The following is a 22,088-nucleotide window of genomic DNA, read 5'->3' as shown; positions in this document are numbered from 1 at the left end:
GAATGTAGCACTGAGAACAAGCAGAGGTCACTTGCGTCACCATCTTGGTTTTGGTGAGTTTTACCTGGCTTATTCACTGCAACCTGTTTTATCCCCAAGGTCTTCATGACCAGTATTTTTTGTGACCTCCTATCTCATCCTGTGACTTAGAATGCCTTAACCATCTGGGAATGCAGCATAGCAGGTCTCAGCTTCATTTTACCCAGCCCCTATTCAAGTTGGAGTTGCTCTTGTTCAAATGCATCTAACATTTTCCCCATCCCTTTCATAAGAGAAGCCTTAATCCTAAGGGTTGCAGAGGGTTGAAGATCCATCTTCTGTAACACCTTCAGGCTGAAGAGGGGTGATAATATTCCTGCCTATCTATTACGGTCTCTTGTGTTCAGGGTACAGGGAGCTCAGTCAGAAAGCATCGGTATGTCGAGGATCATTCATAACTCCTGAGTTCTGACAAAAGTGATATCTGAAAGATTAATAATTGAATATTAGTTGTTGATTAATATTGACAAAATTGAATAGAATATTGATTCAGGTTTTCACATTATCTAGCCCTCTTGTTTCTTCTGAGCAGCAGTCAGAGATCACTGGTGGGTTCCCAGGAATGAGCAACGTTAGTCTAAATTGTGGAAACAAACTTGAAAACAGCTGATGAGACTAGAATCTTACAACAGGTGCACCATAGTTCTTGAAACATATTTCTCTCTCCAGTTTCCCATTTATCCTAAAGACAAATGATGGCAAGACCAATTTGCTTTATTATACTTGGCCTGATTATTTGTATAAGGTGCAGCAAGAATAATTATTTGCCATATGGGCTATTTGAATTGGCTTTGATGGACCTCTGTTCCATAAGGAATCTCAGATAAGACTTTTTTAAAGCCCAGCCCAGCCATGGTTTGTACCCTCACATACCTAAGAGTTGGGTAATTTCCTCTTCTCATGAGGTCCCAAGATAACTTGGGGCTCCTGTGCCTGTCAGAAAGTGACATTCTTTATTTATCACAGGTCAGGAACCCTATACAGAGACTGTGTAGATAAAGTATCCAGTTTTCCCAAAGGACTTTTATTGGCTTTACACATCAAGTCTGATTCCTCAAAGCACACCATTCCAGTCAAAGCCTTAGTAAAATAACCAGTGTCTCCAATTGTGTCCTGTTGCAAAAGAAAATAGATTCTTATTGCATTTCTTGTTGCAAATATCTATAGTGCCATAAATTAAGAATACTCACGAATAGTTGTCAAATTCTGGTGAAATTGGGTAGAGCAAAACAAATATACTCCAAATTCTGTTCACAGGAGCATACTTTACCTAATTGTTAAAAGCTGTAAATAGCTCCAAAGATGAATTGTCTTGACTCGGGGGGGAAAAAAAGGATCAGCAGTGTTTTAAGCAACAAATTAAAAAGATTAGTTTAGTTTAGTCTACACAATTAATTTCTGTTTGATATTCATGAACATTTCAGCTCTCTATGAGAGTTCTGAAAGGTTTTTTCCTCTATTCAGAAGTCACAATCTCCAAAGTTATCAGAAACCTGCATTTAAGAATGCCTGTTACAGTTCTATAGCTGACTATAAATGACCTTTTGAAGAGGATCAAAACAAAACAATTGTTTATGGATGACAAAACATCACACAGTCAAAAACACAATTGACAAAGCAGTTTAGTCACCTCGGTGGTATACAATGATTTTATGTAGCAATTATAACTATTAATGACCTATACTAAGTCATATCAGAATTGTAGGAGTTTCCCATCGTTTTGGAACACATGCCAGTAACACATTTATGCAAATATAGCCCAAAGAAAGCTAAATACTGTTTCACATTTGACAATGCTTCCTATATGATGTTTATACCAAATAAGCCAAATTTTACCTTTACATTAGTGTACTATTTTAAACTCAATTCTTAATAAAACCTTATAGACATATCTACCCAATTTTAATGTTTGAATAATAGCCCTTTAATTTTAGCCAATGGCCACACACAGAATTTCTTTTACAATTTTTCACAAACCTGCCCCAACTTGCTTAAACCTTCAGCTTTATCTTATCTAATTGTAAAACATCCTTTAACCCTTTAATTTAGGCAAAAAAAAAAAAAAATCCACATTCCCATGACTTCTTATAATCTTTTGACAAAAACATTTCACTTTCTTTATACACCTTACATATAAAATTGTTTCTTTAGTAGTCTCAAATACATGTTACACTGTTAACTCTTTGCGACTTTTGCTTTTGGCAAAAAGCTCGGTAAGTTCAGCATTCTAATTATATACTAGGCATGGAGCCTAGGACCCAGACAGAAGTACAGATAAGGTTTGACTCTTTCTAGCATCTTATTCCATGTGTCCCAGGCCTTACCTAGCCATAAAGCAGGCAAGTTACAGTAAGAGTCATAGTGGCATTTTATGAAGCATTAAGGGGGCCTAACGACCTTCAAATTGTACAACATTTCTTGCACAAATTCCCTTTCACTAATCCTTTCACAACTTACATAGACTATGACATGCTTAGACTTTCTAACTTGTCCTAAACATCCCTCTTTTTAAACAACCAGTTGTTTTACCTTAGGACAAGAATCTACTCTACAAGATTGTTTTTTATATAAAATCTGTTTTCTTTATAACCTTCTTTGCATAGCTGGGGGCATGGCTAATTTCACATGTCCCCAGGCCCTATCTACAATCTAATGCTCTTAAATAAATTGAACAATTTTCAAAAGTCAAAGAAGCCACTTATGACCTTAAAGCATTTGGAAAACCTGATACCTGACCTGCATAATTTACACCAAATATTTACATTTTTGAAGATATTTTTGTTTTACCAATCATCTTTATTAAAACTGTTTTGATTTCCCAAAGATTACTAAAGTCACATGAACTAAAAGGCATTCTACTTTTTACTTTTTATTTTTTTAACCAAAAAAATGTTTGATTTAAGCTCTTATTATTAATAAACTAATTAGAGCTCTTTCATATATAAACATCACACACATGATACATTTAAATACAGAGACACGCAGAAGATAAAGGACTCCTTCCCTAAGCCAGGAATTGAACCCTGAACCTGGGCCGCCATTGTGGAAACAGAAAGCATGGCCACATGGTTAAACAAGGTCAATCTCCCAAAGACATACAAGGCAAAAGGGAAATCGTGTCCAGTTTTAGATTTTTGGGGGACCTGCAGCAAAATTTGTAACTGACCAGTTTGCTGGGCCATTTTGAAAGCAGGCTTACAGGTGCCCTATGATCTCTCCTAAGGTACCCCTCTTTATGACAGAACAATACAGAAAGACAAAGTACACCAGATTGACTACAGCTTAAGATTAGGCTTGCAAATCATTTCTTCCATTAGTCAAAACTTTACAGAGGAGACAGTGATTTTACCATTCATTCAACTGGTTTGCACAGAGGGGAAGGGAAGGGATGAAGGGAAGGGAGCATTTCTTGTGGCAGTGTGAGAAAGGTAAGGTGCTCAGGGAGGCCAGAGAAAGACCTGCCCATTGGTGCCAACACTGAATCAAAAGTGCAGCCAGTCGCTTTTAAGTCGAGAAGGGATCCTTTCCAGCATTCCCATTTGCTCTCAAGTTTCCCCTTTTAGGGAGGAAAAAGCTCCCTATGTCCCACAATCCTGTACGTGCCTAATCCTCTCACCTGTAACCATAAGCAAAAAGTGCAAGGCAGATTGTTCCAAAGAGAATAGCAGTTAACATCACATAGTGCCAAACCCATTTTAGCCCAAAGGGACTTTACTGAGAGGGGCCTCTAACCCCCTAACTCTTATAAGGGATTCTAACCCTCCTATATTGGCCTTCAAACCAGGGTCAGTCAAGTTTCCTTGCTTTTTAATAAGAGGGGCTTTTACCCACTTTGACTTAAGGAGAGACTCTAACTCCCCTAAGTTGACCTCTAACCCAATGCCATCCTTTAGCTGAGTACCCCACCACTTACCCAAGGTCAGCCAACCAGGGCTGCCATCTCTTTCCTTTGGATTGGGGCTGAGGGCTTTCTTCAGTATTGTCCCTTCGGGGCTTGCCAAAAAGATGTCACGAGACCCCAACACTTACCCAATATTAGCCTTTGGGTCAGGGTTTTCTCATTATCGTCCCTCCCATGATTGCCAGAAGGATGTTACAGGAAAGGGGTCCCAATCCAGACCCCAAGGGAAGGTTCTTGGATCAGGTGCAGGAAAGAATTCAAGGCGAGTTCACAGGGTAAAGTGAAAGCAAGTTTATTAGGAAAGTAAAGGAATGAAAGAATGGCTACTCCATAATCAGAGCAGCCCTGAGGACTGCTGGTTGCCCATTCGGATGGTTATTTCTTGATGATATACCAAACATGGGGTGGATTATTTGTGCATCCCCTTTATAGTCCATATAGGGTAACGTCCTCATGTTGCCATGGCATTTGTAAACTGTCATTGTGCTGGTGGGAGTGTAGCAGTGAGGATGACCGGAAGTCACTTTTGTCAGCATCTTGGTTTTAGTGGGTTTTAGCTGGCTTCTTTACTGCAACCTATTTTATCCGCAAGGCCTTGATAACCTATATCTTGTGCTGCACTCCTGTTTCATCTTTTGATTTAGAGTGCCTTAACCTTCTGGAAATGCAGCCCAGTAGGTCTCAGCCTTATTTCACCCAGTCCCTATTCAAGATGGAGTTGCTCTCGTTCAAACACCTCTGACAAAATAATCTCAACTGCAAAGATGAGATATAATCATTATCCAGTGTTTGAAGTGCACCAACATCTTGAAACAGCAATGTCGACAAGGCCTGTAAATATTTTACAGAGTTTCATTCTGAGCCCAATATGATTGACCAAGGCCTGAGGCACAGTTTGTTGTTTGTTTGTTTGTTTTTTAGACAGAGTCTCATTCTGTCACCCAGCCAGTGGCGTGATCTCAGCTCACTGCAACCTCCACCTCCTGGGTTCAAGCTGTTCTCCTGCTTCAGGCTCCTGAGTAACTGGGATTACAGGCGCCCACCACCATGCCCGGCTGATTCTTGTATTTTTAGTAGAGACCTCGTTTTGCCATGTTGGCCAGGCTGATCTCAATCTCCTGACCTTAGGTGATCCACCCCCCTCAGCCTCCCAAAGTGCTGGTATTACAGGTGTGATCACCACGCACAGCCTGAGGCACAGTTTTAAGAGGTCCTGAGAAAATGTGCCTGAGGTGACTGGGCTACAGCTTGGTTTTATACGTTTTGTGGAGATATAAGGCATCAATCAGTACACATAAGGTATGCATTGGTTTGGTTTGGAAAGGAAAGGCAACTCAAAGCGGGAGTTTACAGGTCAGAGGTGGATTAAAAAATTTCCTGATTGCTATCTGTTGAAATGGGTAAGTTATTATTTAAAAACTGGGGATCAATAGAAAGGAGTATCTGGGTTAAAATAAGGGATTGTTGAGGCCAAGTTTCTTATTATGTAGAATAGTTGGTAAATGTCTCTTATCAGACCTTAAAAGGTGCGGGACTTAGTTAAATCACTCCTGGATCAGGAAAATACTTGGACAGGAGAGGGGATTCTGTACGGAATGTAGATTTTCCCCAGTAGAGACTGCTTTGAAGGGCCATTTAAAAATAAGTCAAAGGAATATATTGTGGGGCAAAATACTTCGATTTCTTTGAGAGCCAACTGTCATGTGATGCTATACCAGAGTCAAGTTGGAATTTGGTATCTCATTGCTGTGAAGTCTGATTTTTCATTCTTAAGATCTCTGTTTTAATGTTAATACTCACTGGTCGGTTGTGCCTGAATTCCAAAGGGAGGAAGGTATAATGAGGCATGTCCAACCCCTGCTTCCCATCATGGCCTGACCTAGTTTTCCAAGTTTACTTTGGAATGCCTTGGCTGAGAGAAGGGTTCGTTCAGTTGGTTGGGGGGCTTAGAATTTTATTTTTGGTTTACAGCAATAATAAATGGATATATCTTGCAAAAAAGTTACGAGACCAGCCAGAGAAGATCACTAAGAATAATTAATATCACAAAAGCGAAGGAGAATGTTTTATCTGTAGGAAAGAAATAAGCAGTTATGAAAAAGAATTGATATTGGTTTTTAAAAATGTTGAAACTAAACAATGCTGGTAAAGTTTCTTCGAAGTTCTATTTTTTTAGGTAAAAACATTAGCTACTTGATTTAAGAAAATGAAGAAAACATATTCTTTGAAAATGCTTTGATAAAAATAAAGCTGTACAAATTGAGTTTAAGGATAAATATTTATCAAATGAATAACTTTCTTTTAATTTAAGGTGCTGTATTTTGGGATGTTATCCTTCAGAGGATTATTTTCTTGAAAAGGAAGGCATTTTTCTCCTTTTGGATGTGTTGGCAGTAAGTATGGCTATAACAATTGTAAGACAAAAGACAAATATGTCTAATAAAGACCTCTTCCAAATTGAATGCCACAGAGCACTATTCTATGAATAAATGTGCCCCAAATCATGTTCAAAGGCACGGTCTTAAACAAAATTGCTCCTAGAGATTCATAATACACAGTGTATTAAAGGCTCTGAAAATTCCTCTGGTTGGAAAATCATTTTACCCGTATTTTTTCAATATTTTCAAATACATGGGAATAAAGAATCTGTTTTTTCTTTGTACTCCATCAGCCTACTAAGAAACAGCTTGTGAAGAGCTCGACCGTATCAAAACCCATAGTCATTTATTAATAACTTCTAGTTTCTTCCCCTGATATTAAAATATAAGGGCCACGTTAGACAAGGAGCAAAGATAAGCATTTTTAAAGAACTATGTATTATTTGGAGGTAATGTGAACAAGTCTAGTGAGTCATAGATCATTGTTTTGCAGAATGAGCAGGTGTGAGCAAGCTAGGCCTTCCAATAGAGATGGTGCCATATAGGAGCTGTGAAGAATATGGCCCCTTAATAGCCTCAATTCTAACTGGAGTCCATAGTCAGGATGATATGGGAGGAAACGTACAATTTCGCTTCAATAAAACTTTGAGATTCTCACACAGGGATCTAGCCAGATCCCTGTGATTCTGTGATTGCCACCATTCTTGATTTTATTAACAGAATAACAAACCTACTTTGATTTAGCAAAGGTGCTAAAATTATTTGTGCCCCTTAACCTCCCTGAAAGTTAGTTCATTTCTCTCTTTTCAATTTCTTTACCTGTAAAACAGAGATAACAACATTATATATCTTGTTGTATTGTTGGAAGGATTAAATGAGTGATTGTATGTGTGCATGTGCATCTGAGTGTGCATGCATACATATATATTATGGATTAAATATAGTGCCTAACACATTAGTCCTGTGTTTACTGTTATTATGAACATTATTATTAGAGTATGTTTAATGCTGATTCAACCAAATTAATTGCAAATTACAAATATTATTTAATGAAATTTTTATATCAATTTCAATCTTTCACATTTGCCTGTCTCCTGAAGTAGAGAAATAAAAAACTCATTTCCTTGAGTGTTTTGCTTAATACAATTCTGCTGAAATAAAAAGTATGCAATGATAACTGCTAATCATGGTTAAATAATAATGAGAGCTTACTATGTGCCAGGCAGTCTCATATAACTCATAATAACCCTTTGCAGGTAATATTATTATCCTTTCATTTTATAAAAGGAAACTGATGATGTTTGCAATTGAAACAAAAGCTTACATATTTCCTTTGCTATATTCCAATAGCAGTATACTATAAAAGTTAATCAACAAAAAGTATTTCACATAGAAGAATTAGATTATGGAGGCCATTGCTTTGGATGGAATTTTCTATACCTAAATTTTGGTGTGCTGAAAACTACTTGTAGCAAAATAAAGGAAATATGCTTTATAATAGGAGAATTTTTTTGAATCCTTAAATACTCTTTTATGGATGATGATTGCCACAAAACCAAATTACATCTTGTTTTATTTTCATATGTGATTGTCATTTGCAGTTACCATCAGTTACTCTCTTAATAACAAAGAGATTACAGTTAGTATGAATCTACAAGCCTTGATAAAGCATATAAATTGGAAAGATCCTGTAATTACAGTGAACTCTGTATAACACTGTTGAGCTTCACCACTTAAAACCAACATCTTCACTTATTTTTGCAAATCTCCTTTTTCCAACTCAACCACATCAGTCACATTTTGGTCATGATATATGTTTATAATGACTTCAGAATTACATTAAATCTTTTTCTTTTTATCCTTTTAAATTTCTAATGTTTGAAAATATAGTCATTACAATGGATGTCCATTTTAACAGATTTTCCTGACTCTGAGTTTAGAAGAAACTTAATGATAATACAAGTGTTTCTCTCTCTTTTTTTGTTTTTGAAGACAATAATTCTTAATATTGATTGCAACTTTTTTCCTTTTCTGTTTCCTTGCTAAAGTTGAACCAAAAAAAATTCTGTAATCTAATACTTGGAATAATGGTTGAATTTTGTGATAATCCCAAAACTGCAGCTCATGTCAATGCTTGGCAAGGGAAGAAGGATCAAACAGCTGCTAGTCTTTTAATTAAATTGTGGAGAAAGGAGGAAAAAGAACTAGGAGTAAAACGTGATAAAAATGGGAAGATCATTGGTGAGTATATTTATAATTGTTAGTAGAAGCAATTAATGTCTATATTTTAAAAGATCTTTAAATGGTATTAGGAAAGCATCAGGCCTTTCACCCCTTTGTCTAATTTTTTTTTTTTTTTTTTTTTTTTTAACAAAGGTTTGAAAATTTTGCTATCATAAGTGATTGGAAGAAAACTAAGTAAGTTAGTAGTAGGTTCATATTATTAGAGAATATTTTTAGGAAATGGTATTTAATTATATTCTTTAACTAAAAAAAATTAAAGTAGTTCCTAAAGATGCTTCTTTGGGTTTTCTGCTTTTACAGATAGATTTGGTAATATTTCATTGAGATGTAAATAGATTGCTTCAAAATAATATTTTGGCATTTTATACATTTCTGTTCATTTTTCCTTTTTTTAAATCCATTAGGCATTATCCATAAAAAATCCATAAAAAATGGATTTTTTAAATCCATTTTTCCTTTTTTTAAATCCGTTTAATCCATGATCTGATTAATGTTTACAGAGTTTACTTTTTATATGAAAGAAGATATTGTTTCCTAAATAAGAATAGTCCAAATGTTCAAAAATGTTAATTACTAGATTCTAAATTAATGATACTTACAGTATCATAATTTTTAGTTCATTTACATATTCCATACTGCTATATTACTTTTTTTTTTTTTTTTTTGTGAGACAGGGTTTCACTCAAGTCACCCAGACTGGAGTGTGATGGTACAATCTTGGCTCACTGAAACCTCTGCCACCCAGGCTCAAGCAATTTTCCTGCCTTAGCCTCCCAAGTAGCTGGGACTACAGGCATGCGCTACCACACCCAGCTAATTTTTGTATTTTTTGTAGACATGAGGTTTCACCATGTTGCCCAGGCTGATCTCAAGCTCCTGGGCTCAAGCAATCCACTCACCTCAGCCTCCGCAAGTGTTGGGATTATAGGCATGAGCCACCACACCTTTCAATATATTACATTTTCTTTTTTTCTTTTTTTTTTTTTTTTTGGAGACAGAGTCTTGCTCTGTTGCCCAGGCTGGAGTGCAGTGGCACGATCTCAGCTCACTGCCACTTCTGCCTCCCTGGTTCAAATGATTCTTCTGCCTCAGCCTCCCAAGTAGCTGGGTCTACAGGCACATGCCACCATACCCAGCTAATTTTTGTATTTTTTTATTAGAGACAGGGTTTCACCATGTTGGCTAGGCTGGTCTCGAACTCCTGACCTCAGGGGATCTGCCCGCCACCACTTGCCAAAGTGCTGGGATTACAGATGTGAGCCACTGCACCCCGCCTACATTTTCTTTTTTTTTTTTTTTTTTTTTTTTGAGACGGAGTCTCGCTCTGTCGCCCAGGCTGGAGTGCAGTGGCCAGATCTCAGCTCACTGCAAGCTCCGCCTCCCGGGTCTACGCCATTCTCCTGCCTCAGCCTCCCGAGTAGCTGGGACTACAGGTGCCTGACACCTCGCCCAGCTAGTTTTTTGTATTTTTTAGTAGAGACGGGGTTTCACCGTGTTAGCCAGGATGGTCTTGATCTCCTGACCTCGTGATCCGCCCGTCTCGGCCTCCCGAGTGCTGGGATTACAGGCGTGAGCCACCACGCCCGGACCCCGCCTACATTTTCTAAGCCTTTTAAGATTCTTATGGTTTCATCTAAATGGTTCACATTTTTATTTATTTTATTTTAGGTTCAGGGGTACACATGCAGGTTTGTTATATGGGTAAACTCATGTCACAGGGGTTTGTTGTACAGATTATTTTGTCACCCAGGTACTAAGCCTAGTGCCCAATAGTTATTTTTTTCTGACCCTCTCCCTCCTCCCACTCTCCACCCTCTAATAGGCCTCAGTGTGTGTTGCTCTCCTCTATGTGTCTATGAATTCTCATCATTTAGATCGCACTTATAAGTGAGGACATGCGGTGTTTGGTTTTCTGTTCCTGTGTTAGTTCGCTAAGGATAATGGCCTCCACATCCATCCATGTTCCCTCAAAATACATGATCTCATTGTTTTTATGGCTGTATAGCATTCCATGGTGTACATGGACCACATTTTCTTTATCCAGTCCATCATCATGGACATTTAGGTTGAATCCAGGTCTTTGCTATTGTGAACAGTGCTGCAGTGAACATTCATGTGCGTGTGTCTTTATGGTAGAATGATTTATATTCCTCTGAGCATATACTCAGTCATGGGATTGCTGGGTCGAATAGTAGTTCTGTTTTTAGCTCTTTGGGGAATTGTCCCACTGCTTTCCAGAATGGTTGAATTAATTTACACTCCCAGCAACAGTGTATAAGCATCCCGTGTTCTCCACAACCTTGCCAGCATGTTATTTTTTTGACTTTTTAATAACAGCCATTCTGACTGATGTGAGATGCTATTTCATTGTGATTTCAATTTGCATTTTTCTAATAATCAGTGATATTGAGCTTTTTTCATATGCTTGTTGGCTGCATGTATGACTTCTTTTGAAAAGTGTCTGTTCATGTCCTTTGCCCACTTTTTAATGGGGTTGTGTTTTTTCTTATAAATTTGTTTAAGTTTCTTATAGATGCTGGATATTAGACCTTTGTCAGATGCATAGTTTGCAAAAATTTTCTCCCATTCTACTGGATGGTTTTTCATCCTGTTGATAATTTCTTTTACTGTGCAGAAGTTCTTAAGTTTAATTAGATCCCATTTGTCAATTTTTGCTTGTGTTCCAATTCCTTTTGGCATCTTTGTCATGAAATCTTTGCCCATTCCTAAGTCCAGGTTGGTATTGCCTAGGTTGTCTTCCAGGGTCCTTATAGTTTTGGGTTTTACATTTAAGTCTTTAATCCAACTTGAGTTGATTTTTGTATATGGCATAAGGAAGAGGTCCAGTTTCAATTTTCTGCATATGCCTGGCCAGTTATCCCATCACCATTTATTAAATAGGGAGTTCTTTCCCCATTGCTTGTTTCTGTCAGCTTTGTTGAAGATCAAATAGTTGTAGGTGTGTAGCCTTGTTTCTGGGCTCTCTATTCTGTTCCATTGAACTGTGTCTGTTTTCGTACCAGTACTATGCTGTTTTGGTTACTGTAGTCTCGTAGTTTAGTTTGCACTTAGGTAATATGATGCCTCTAGTGTTGCTCTTTTTGTTTAGAATTTCCTTGGCTATTGGGGCTCTTTCTGGTTCCATAGGATTTTTTTAATAGTTTTCTCTAGTTGCCGGGCACGGTGGCTGAAGCCTGTAATCCCAGCACTTTGGGAGGCCGAGACGGGAGGATCACAAGGTCAGGAGATCGAGACCACCCTGGCTAACCCAGTGAAACCCCGTCTCAACTAAAAAATACAAAAAACTAGCCAGGCGAGGTGGCGGGCGCCTGTAGTCCCAGCTACTCGGGAGGCTGAGGCAGGAGAATGGCGTAGACCCGGGAGGCGGAGCTTGCAGTGAGCTGAGATCTGGCCACTGCACTCCAGCCTGGGCGACAGAGCGAGACACCGTCTCAAAAAAAAAAAAAAAAAGTTTTCTCTAGTTATGTGAAGATTGTTGTTGATAGTTTTATAGAAATAGTATTGAATCTGTAAATTGCTTTGGGCAGTATAACCATTTTAATGATACTGATTCTTCCTATCCTTGAGCATGGGATGTCTCTCCATTTGTTTGTGTCATCTCTGATTTCTTTAAGCAGTATTTTGTAATGCTCATGGTAGAGATCTTTTGGCTGCCTGGTTAGCTGTATTCCTAGGTATTTTATTATTTTTATGGCAATTGTGAATGGGATTGTGTTTCTGACTTGGTTGTTGGCTTGGCTGTTGTTGGTGTGTAGGAATGCTAGTGACTTTTGTACATTGATTTCATATCCCAAAACTTTGCTAAAGTTGTTTGTCCGCTAAAGGAGCTTTTGGGCTGAGACTATGGAGTTTTCTAGATACAGACTCATGTCATCTGCAAACAGGGACAGTTTGACTTCCTCTCTTCCTGTTTGGATGCCTTTTTTTTTCTTTCTCTTGCTTGATTGCTCTGGCCAAGATTTCCAATACTATGTGGTGAAAGAGCGCATGCCTGTCTTCTGCCAGTTTACGAAGGGAATGCTTCCAGCTTTTCTCCATTCCATATAATGTTGGCTGTGGGTTTGTCATAGATGGCTCTCATTATTTTTAGATATGTTTCTTTAAGTATTGTTTGTTTTTAAATGAAAATACTTCACCTTCTGATGACTTGTATCTTCCTTCAATCCATTTTTATTGTTTCTGAATTTTGACCTATAGCATCATAAAATAGTTTTTATATTTATAGCATAATATATAGAAACCAAAAGTAAAGAAGGTTACATCACTGTTAAACTGACATTACTCAAGTTCTGGATTTCAAAATTTTTAAAATTAGTTACATAGAAGTTTTACTTTTAAAAGGTAATTTTTTTAAATTTTAATATTTTACATAAGCAATAAAAATGAAAGCTCTAAGTTTTGCCACAGAGTGGGGAAGAAATAGCTGCTAAATTATTATTTCAAAAGTGTAACCATGTAATAGGCACTATTTTTTTTTTGCTACAATATTTTTATGTATTTTATGTTATCTAGAGTAAAATCTCAAAATTAAGTATTTGTTTACTATGGTTTTGATCTGTCCCTTTTCTATTTTCATGCTATCCAATGGTTAGATACAAAAAAACCTCTATTTACTAGCTTTCAAGAAGAGCACAAAATCATCCCACTGCCTGCTAACTGCCCATCTATTGCGATTATGGATGTTTCTGAGAATATTAGAGCAAAAATTTATGCTATATTGGGCAAACTAGGTAAGAAGTTCTCTTCAAATTTGCAAGAGTCTATCTGTTTTGCTAAGTATACACACTGATTTTACTTTGGAGTCAGTTTTTCAAATATAATGAGCAAAAGTCTCTTTACACAGAGAAATGCATTTTCCATTGTTACCCCAATTCCCAAACTACACCCCTCACCAATTAAATCAGAATCTCTGTGTGTGGGATCCAGGCAACAGTATTTTTTAAAGCTCCCCAGGCAATTCCAATGTGCAGATAGGATTAAGGATAGTTAGTTTAGATGATTAAGCTTAAAATACTAACATTCTGAGTCACTTGAGTTTTTTTTTAAGTCTTTGCTTTCTATTAAGGAAAAAGTTATCAAACACTTTTCAGCTTCTGAAGTAAGATATTATTGTCTGACTACAACACAGAAACTATTCCTATATATTGGATGACCTGGCAGAAATTTATTATAGAAGGAAGCCTACTCACAAGCTACTCACAGAATTAACTTTATCATAAAGCAAGGTGAAATCAAAAGTAACTTTGCATTTGTTTTAAGATAGATAAGATAGATAGATAGATAGATAGATAGATAGATAGATAGATAGATAGATAGATAGATTCTTTTAATCACTTGCCCTGCTAAAGTAATTCTGTCTTTATAAACTTTATTTTAGATTTTGAAAATTTACCTGGCCTCTCCGCTGAAGATTTTGTCACCCTCTGTATCATACATAGATATCTTGATTTTAAAGTAAGTATCTTTTTAATAACCTGATTATTAAAATCTAGATAGCAAAAAACTAACTGGAAAATAAAAGTTCTATTCATGGTTGTAAGCAATCATCTACATACTGTATAGTTTTTATTTTTCATTTTGCATCTGATGCTGTTGAAGAAATACAGCATACACCCATCCCATGATTGGGTGTTTTTCATGGGATAAGATCTCATCCAACTTAGTTTGTGAAAGAAGATGTACAAAACTGATATAAGCCGGGCGCGGTGGCTCACGCCTATAATCCCAGCACTTTGGGAGGCTGAGGCAGGCGGATCATGAGGTCAGGAGATCGAGACCATCCTGGCTAACACGGTAAAACCCTGTCTACTAAAAATACAAAAATTAGCCAGGCATGGTGGAGGGTGCCTGTATTCCCAGCTACTTGGGAGGCTGAGGCAGGAGAATGGTGTGAACCCGGGAGGCAGAGCTTGCAGTGAGCCGAGATCACACCACTGCACTCCAGCCTGGGCGACAGAGCGAGACTCTGTCTCAAAAACAACAACAAAAAAAACTGATATAAAACTATTCAGAAGCCTACCAAAATATATATATATATATATATATATATATATATATATATATTTTTTTTTTTTTTTTTGAGATGGAGATTTTGCTCTTGTCACCAGGCTGGAGTACAATGGCATGATCTTGGCTCACTGCAACCTCTGCCTCCCAGGTTCAAGTGATTCTTCTGCCTCAGCCTCCCAAGTAGCTGGAATTACAGGCACCTGCCACCACGCCTGGCTAATTTTTGTATTTTTAAGTTTTTGTATTCTCATGCTTGTAATCCCAGCACCTTGGGAGGCTGAGGTGGGTAGATCATACGAGGTCAGGGGTTCGGGACCAGCCTGGCCATACAGTTTCTTCTCTTTGGAGTTGGAATTAAATAAGTTATTACTTATTAAAACAAATTATTAATACTTATTAAAGTATTATTTTATCATTATATTATGATCCAATCTTGATTAAAAGATAGTAGGTTACTTACCTTGCTAGTTATAATTTTGTCAGTAAATACTTTTGAAGTCTCAAGAAAGTCTTTTTAACATTCTCCTACTAATATTAGTGCTGTGTATTTGAATGTTGTAAATGAGTAAACATCTATCATCTTTCTTTCTTTCTTCCTTTTTTTTTTTTTTTTTGAGGCAGAGTCTCACCCTGTCACCTAGCCTAAAGTGCAGTTGCATGATCACCACTCACTGCAGCCTCAACCTCCCAGGCTCAAGTGATCCTCCAGCCTCATCCTCCCAAGTAGCTGGGACTACAAGTGTGTACCACCATACCCAGCTTTTTTTTTTTTTTTTGGATAGAGACAAGGTCTCACTGTGTTGCTCAGGCTGCCCTCAAACTCCTAGGCTCTAGTGATCTATCCACTCCACTCAGCCCAAAGATGAATTTTTTCCTTATCATAGATTTTTTTTTCTTTAATTTTATGGGTCCAGCACACTTCTGCTGCACAACTCTGCTCTTTTTTCTCTAATTCTAAATACACTCAAGAACATTAATTTCTAGACAGCCTAGAATATGAAATGGAGCCACTGGCATGACAGAACCATGGAGTTAAAAGCTTGAGATTCCATTATAATTTTCCTTAGCTAGAAGGTGAGGGGCAGGGCCCCTTTTCTCAGGGTGGCTGGGTTCTAGGGTCCTAGTAATCCCCATGTTCATTCTCCTACAAGTTCATCTTGACCTAGCCTTCAATACATAGCTTTAGGGAGGAAAGTAACAGTAGTTCAAAAAGATGAGAATAAATCAGCAGTTTCTGCAGCTGTGAAATCAAGGTAACCATAAACTAGAAGGCAGTAATGATGGTGATGATGGCAGTGAACTAGGCATAGGAGAGCCTTATCCATGAATAAGGCTCCATTGAAAAACATTTGGTAAATTCCTACTGAGTACTCAAATGTAGCTGGTACCCTCAATCATTCCCAATGCACTTATTCCCAAGAAGTAATTTAGGAAAAGTTTAACAGGAGTAACTAACCATTTAAAAGATTGTATAATTGTACAATTGCATCATTTATTTTTGGTTAATTTAACTTTGTTAAACTTTGTTGTAACAGATTGGAGAAATATGGAATGAAATATATGAAGAAATAAAATTAGAAAAATTAAGACCAGTCACTATAGATAAAAAAGCTTTGGAAGCTATTACAACAGCATCAGAAAATGTTGGAAAGATGGTTGCTTCTCTGCAAAGTGAGATAATTGAAAGCCAAGCACGCCAAGATGTGCAAAATGAACAAAAAGTATATGCAAAAGTAAGCTACATAGGTAGTGAGGAGGGAGAACGAAGATAGGTTGGTTAATGGGTACAAAAATACAGTTAGATAGAATAAGTTCTGCTGTTCAATAGCACAGTAGGGCAACTATAGTAACAATAATTTATTGTATATTTCAAAATACCCAGAAGACTTGGAATGCTTCTAACACAAAGAAATGATAAGCGTTTGAGGGGATGGATATCCCAATCACCCTGATCATTACACATTGTATGCACATATCAAAATATTGCATGTATGCCATAGATATGTACAACTAGTATATATCAATAAAAAAGTAAGCCACAGATACCATGAAGGCACAAGATATTAATTTCAATGTATAAACCCAGATGAAGTTATCCATAGCATATATTTTTCTTTCTTGTGTTTCAGCCTTGAGTTATTTTGTGATTTTCTGTTAGAGTCATTTTCAGTGTCTCTGTGCAGTTTTAAAAGAAACTATGAAGTTTGAGATTCAGTTACTGTATTCAGTGCTGTTTTTTTGCATTATAATTTTATTTCTACAGTCTTAAATTTTTAAAAGGCAGAGAGATACTTGAGACATGCCACTGCACTCCAGCCTGGGTGACAGAGTGAGATTCTGTCTCAAAAAAAAAAAAAAAGAAACTGATCTTTCTCATTTCAGATACAGGCCACACACAAGCAAAGAGAGCTGGCTAATAAATCATGGGAAAATTTCTTGGCTAGAACATCAAATGCAAAAACGTTAAAGGTAGGATTTTTAATATATTACAGTATCCACAACAAATAGCCAACTCTTAACAGACAGACTTTTTCAGGAACAAATATTCATTCATTTTTTCCTGGTGACCTTTCTATATACTACCAACACTATTAGATGCTCATAGGCAATTTAGAGTGATCACTGAAACTGCATTTCACAGTTACAGAAGGTGCTGCTTTGAGTTTCATTTGGTGTATCAGGGAGAAGCAAGGCTGATGTTCTTGACCTACATAAAGAAGAAGATGATAGCCAGGAATGAGCAGGAAAAATGTGTTCTGCTTTCCATTCTGAACTTGCTTATTCATTGATTTCTTTTCTGTGAGAGGCAAAGTAAAGGACACAAAGAGCAGCTATCTGGTATTGCTTTCTCCCCCATAGAGCTTTCCCCTCTGTGATCACCAAAAGAAGCATTATGTTAAAACTTAAATGTGAACTGGGGATAAATATGCCTTTGTAGAAAAATGTAGTAAGCTACTTCAACTGTAAGCTAGAAACTCATCTAAAAAATGTATAGTGCTAATCATTCACTTGAAATACGTGAGAAACACCATGGATTTCCAGAATTTCATTACTTTCCCCAACCTATTTCCATTAATATATTGGATACACTTTTTAAAAAATCTCTCCTTCATTTCTGATACTTTGGATACACTTTACCTAATGTTCCAATTCTTCCTGTAGATATAAAATTGCTAAATGTTAGTCCACAAAGACAGTGGAACCATATTAAGATAGCAAAACCAAAGTTAAGAACAAGCTCACTCAAGGTACCAAGTTACCTTCCTTTTCACTGATAGTTCTTCTCAACTCTATTTATAAAATATCTTCATGACTGCCTGTATTTTTAGCACTAGTTAATGAAAATCAGCTCCTTTCCTGCAGATGGTTTATTACTTCACATTTCACTTGTTTAGTGTCGCAAATAACTTGAAAATAACTTCAAATAGCTTAAATATAACTGCAATGAATTACATAATTTATATTCTGAATGCTTAATATGTAAGTATACTTAATTAGTTGGTAATTTATGCAACATATTTTGCAACATGCATCACCTGATATAAATTTAATAGCTTATTAAATTATGTGCTAAAAATTGAACCTGATTTCTTTAGGACCTGCTTGACTCCTTGGTCATGTATGACCAATACTTCCGGAAATCTCTGGAAGACTTTTAGGTGACAGGAGTCTTCTTCAATGTGCAAAGTATCTAACTTACTAATAACTGTCTTTTTAGTCTAAATGAGTAAATGTAGATTTCAGCGCTATCTAATAAACAGCCAAAGCATAAGCTAGACACAATTAAATATATTTTTCATTGTAAGTACCATCATTACTGATTTAATAGCAATTAATGTTTTCTTTCTAATTAAAAAATCCTCAGAAAGCAAAAAGGCTTCAAGAAAAAGCTATAGAAGCCTCCAGATACCATAAACGACCACAAAATGCAGTATTTCACGGAACAGATATTAAAGGCCTTAACACAACGGTAAGATTCTTTTTCTCCATAACATTTTCTTAATAGACATTAAATTTAGGGTGTTTGTACAACTGTGCAAATGTACTGAAAACCACTCTAAAAATTTAGAGTTATCACTCTAAATTTTACACTTTAAATGGGTGGATTATATGGTATTTAATTATATCTCAATAAAACTGTTCAAAAAAGAAAAAAAATTAAAATTTAAAAATTAGAAGTTAAAAAATCTAATTAAAAAAAAAAACTTAGGTTCCCAAAATTTTATTTATATGGGATTTTCATCTCACATTTTTTCTTTTTGCTGTTCAAATTTCACATCATTAACACATGTTTATCTCCAAGGTATATCCACTCTTGCCCAGTTCTGGTTTAGAGTAGGCCCAGTCCTCCAGGCTTTCTAAGAAACTGCTATAAACACTAGTCAGCTTATAACTGTCCTTATCTCTCTTTGACAGAAAAGACGCAGTGCTTCATTTTCCTGGCAAATAGATCCCAAGTGTTCCTGGTATCCTCTGCTAGACTTAATTTGCCCCCAGTTACAAAGCTGATAAGCAATAGAAATAGAATTCAAACCTACTTTTCCTGGCTCCGATGCCCTTATGTTTCTATTATACCATAACTACCTCCTCGTTACTCATATGTACATTTGTGTCTTTTCAAAAGTAAGTTGAAGGATGAATTTTTCTCTTGTTGAAAATTGTGTAAATGGACTTTTGACATTTACCTTTTACCTTTTTTAGGTGCCCTCTGGTGGGGTAGTAACAGTGGAAAGCACTCCTGCCCGATTAGTAGGAGGACCTCTGGCTGATACGGATATTGCTCTTAAAAAACTGCCCATTCGAGGAGGAGCCTTGCGGAGGGTGAAAGCAGTTGAAATTGTGGATGCACCAAAAAAGAGTATTCCTACGTAATATATTCTAGAGACTTTTTGAAATAAAATCAGCTCGTAATTTTTTAGTTGAATATATCTTTATACATATGTAAAGCCAATATTTTAGAATAAGTATTTGAGTATAAATATTTTAGTAAAATACTATAAAAATAAAAGGACATATAATTTATTTTTATGGAAAACATCAACATGTAATATCAGAAGAGTTGTCATCAGTTTCTTTGGAAAGGCTCCCAGTTTTATTAAGTGAAATTGTAAAACATCAGTTAGGACTCTGTTGGTTGCATATGAACTATTCTAACTAGTTTAAACCAGAAAAAAATTTCTTACAGGCTCTGTATCTATCAAACCTAGGACGAATTTAAACTACAGGCATTGCTGAATCTAAGGACTAAAACTATATGAGTAGGATCTTCTCCTTCCCTAGCAGCTCCTGGCTTATATTCTCTTAGGTTCATGCCTGTGTCTCCGTGGTTTCTGCAAATGCCTATGCATCTCAGGACCCCGATTGCCCACATGCCTACTTCTGAGCCATTCACCATGACTTTGGCCATGGCTGAGTACTGCCTATTCCTGGAGCCAGAAGCAGGGCAACTCCATCCAAAACATATGGATAGAGTGGGGAATCAGGGTACTATTACCAGAAGCACGTATATATGAATATTGGACAGCAAGATAAACAATAACTCTGCAACAAATATGTTGGTCAAAATAAAATTATGTTTTCTCTGCTATAAAAGCTAATGTTAGTCATGAGCTAAATGGTAAAAAAGAAAAATATAGCTGGTTTTACTCTTAATGTATAAATATGCAAAGCAAACTCTAATGCTGCTTCTCTTCTTTGATGGGGAAGAGAAAGGTGTAATGGGGGAAGTGTCTTCCCTCATTTGGTAGTAGAGGTATCTTGTCAAAGAATAGGAGATAAATGCCTTTATGCTAGACATAGAGCAAATCTGTGTCCCTGGATGCCGTTATGAAGTCTCCCTCTCCTGCCTTCATTCCCTTCACACTCCTCCTCCAGCCTGGAAGCCATAAAGTTGAGTTCGTGTCCAGGGATCAGAGAAACAAGGACCTGTTTCTTAGGAAAATAAACGAATTTGAGTCTCGATTCTGGGCCCATGGGGCACACTCAGCAGTGTACTGGTAAATGTATAACTACTGCCTCTCCAGGAGGGAAAAGCCCTGATTTACATCATGTTCTCACCAATTCACACGGTATAAATACTGCCACTATTACCAATCTCAAGCTACCAACGTGATGCCATTGAATACAGCATTGGGAAAACATAGATAGCGTCTTTCATTATTAGATAAGAGCAGGCTGTATCACCTCAATGGACCCACATTTTCCTCCCTCTTCTTTCTTCCTCCTCCCCCTCCTCCTCCTCCTCCTCCTCCTCCTCCTCTTCCCTCAACTCACATTCTTCTAGGGATTTTCCATTATCCTGTCTGTGAAGATAGTAACGTCTTCATTGAGGGGTAGAGGTTGCAGCTGTTGTTATTGTTCTAATTAGAATGAGTTGCCAGTTCACCTCTGATTGGCGGCCTCTCACCCTGGCCCAGATGCCCATCTTCTTGTGCCCCATAGGAGTAGATAACATGCATCACTTTATCAGTGAGCTTTGTTCTCTCCTGAATCCCTTCCTCTAGTCTACCACCCTCAAGAAGATATTAGAAGGCATAATTTGTTTCTTTCCTTCACAGGAAACCCTAAGCATGGGTAGGAGCATACAACAATGAGATGCCCATACAAAAAGCACCAGATACATCTTAGGTACACGTCAGTAAACCCAGAATTGATGTAAAGTGTCCATGGCTAAGAACAACGAACCTTCGCTCCATTTTGTAGACTATAAGCTCTCTAAGAACAAGATAGACACCATATCTCATTAATTATTGTACTCAGTATCTCAGGAAATAAATTATTAGATAATGTGATGGTGGCCTCAGCTCCTGGCAGCCTTTCCCTTGAGCTCTGCAAATGCAGCAAAGTACTGAGCTCAAAGGGAAGATTCAGCCAACAAAATACTATACAAGTAATGCTCAACACAGACAACATGTTAGTTTAAATGTATTTACTTCATAGCCGGGCGTGGTGGCTCATGCCTATAATCCCAGCACTTTGGGAGGCCGAGGCGGGCAGATCACGAGGTCAGGAGATCGAGACCATCCTGGCTAACACGGTGAAACCCCGTCTCTACTAAAAATACAAAAAATTAGCCAGGTGTGATGGCAGGCACCTGTAGTCCCAGCTACTCGGGAGGCTGAAGCAGGAGAATGGCGTGAACCCGGCAGGTGGAGCTTGCAGTGAGCCGAGATTGCGCCACTGTACTCCAGCCTGGGTGAAAAAGCAAGACTCCATCTCAAAAAAAAAAAAAAAAAAAAGTATTTACTTCATAACATGATAGATTTTTGAAAATCTACTACATGAATATAACTAAGGTGTGGAAATAGTACTACTTGCTTGAGAATCATTTTTGTATGTAGTACAACTAAATGTCTCAGATTGATTAGGACTGACTCTAGATAATTTGTGATGTCTGTGGACCTTTCTTCTTCCATGTAGGTTTTGTCCATCAGCAAGAAGAAAGGTAAAACAGGGCAGATTATTATGTAACAGCTATTTAATAGACAAATAAGTTA

At 37.2% G+C, this 22,088-nt stretch overlaps 1 protein-coding gene across 30 annotated transcripts in view; it reads left to right on the top strand.

Annotated features, from left to right (window-relative positions):
- The window catches only part of CFAP69 (cilia and flagella associated protein 69), a 67,793-nt gene extending 47,531 nt beyond the window's left edge, over positions 1-20,262 (top strand). For 11 of the 30 annotated variants that reach the window (XM_074035564.1, XM_074035569.1, XM_074035562.1 and 8 more), the window contains 8 exons: positions 6,252-6,333; positions 8,367-8,559; positions 13,176-13,313; positions 13,961-14,037; positions 16,128-16,325; positions 16,975-17,061; positions 18,458-18,562; positions 19,294-20,262. In XM_074035564.1, the coding sequence (XP_073891665.1) occupies positions 6,252-6,333; positions 8,367-8,559; positions 13,176-13,313; positions 13,961-14,037; positions 16,128-16,325; positions 16,975-17,061; positions 18,458-18,562; positions 19,294-19,464 (1,051 nt within the window). In that variant the 3' untranslated portion in view covers positions 19,465-20,262. Of the gene's footprint in view, positions 1-6,251; positions 6,334-8,366; positions 8,560-8,694; positions 8,737-13,175; positions 13,314-13,960; positions 14,038-16,127; positions 16,326-16,974; positions 17,062-18,457; positions 18,563-19,293 lie in introns of those variants that run through there. The other 19 variants (XM_074035573.1, XM_074035561.1, XM_005550279.5 and 16 more) reach the window with 10 other exon arrangements.
- Positions 20,263-22,088: the final 1,826 nt, after the last annotated feature.

Source organism: Macaca fascicularis, chromosome 3 (assembly GCF_037993035.2).
Source record: "Macaca fascicularis isolate 582-1 chromosome 3, T2T-MFA8v1.1".
Taxonomy (NCBI): domain Eukaryota; kingdom Metazoa; phylum Chordata; class Mammalia; order Primates; family Cercopithecidae; genus Macaca; species Macaca fascicularis.
The sequence above is the reverse complement of the archived record's forward strand: the minus strand, read 5'-3'. Positions and strand labels throughout refer to the sequence as shown.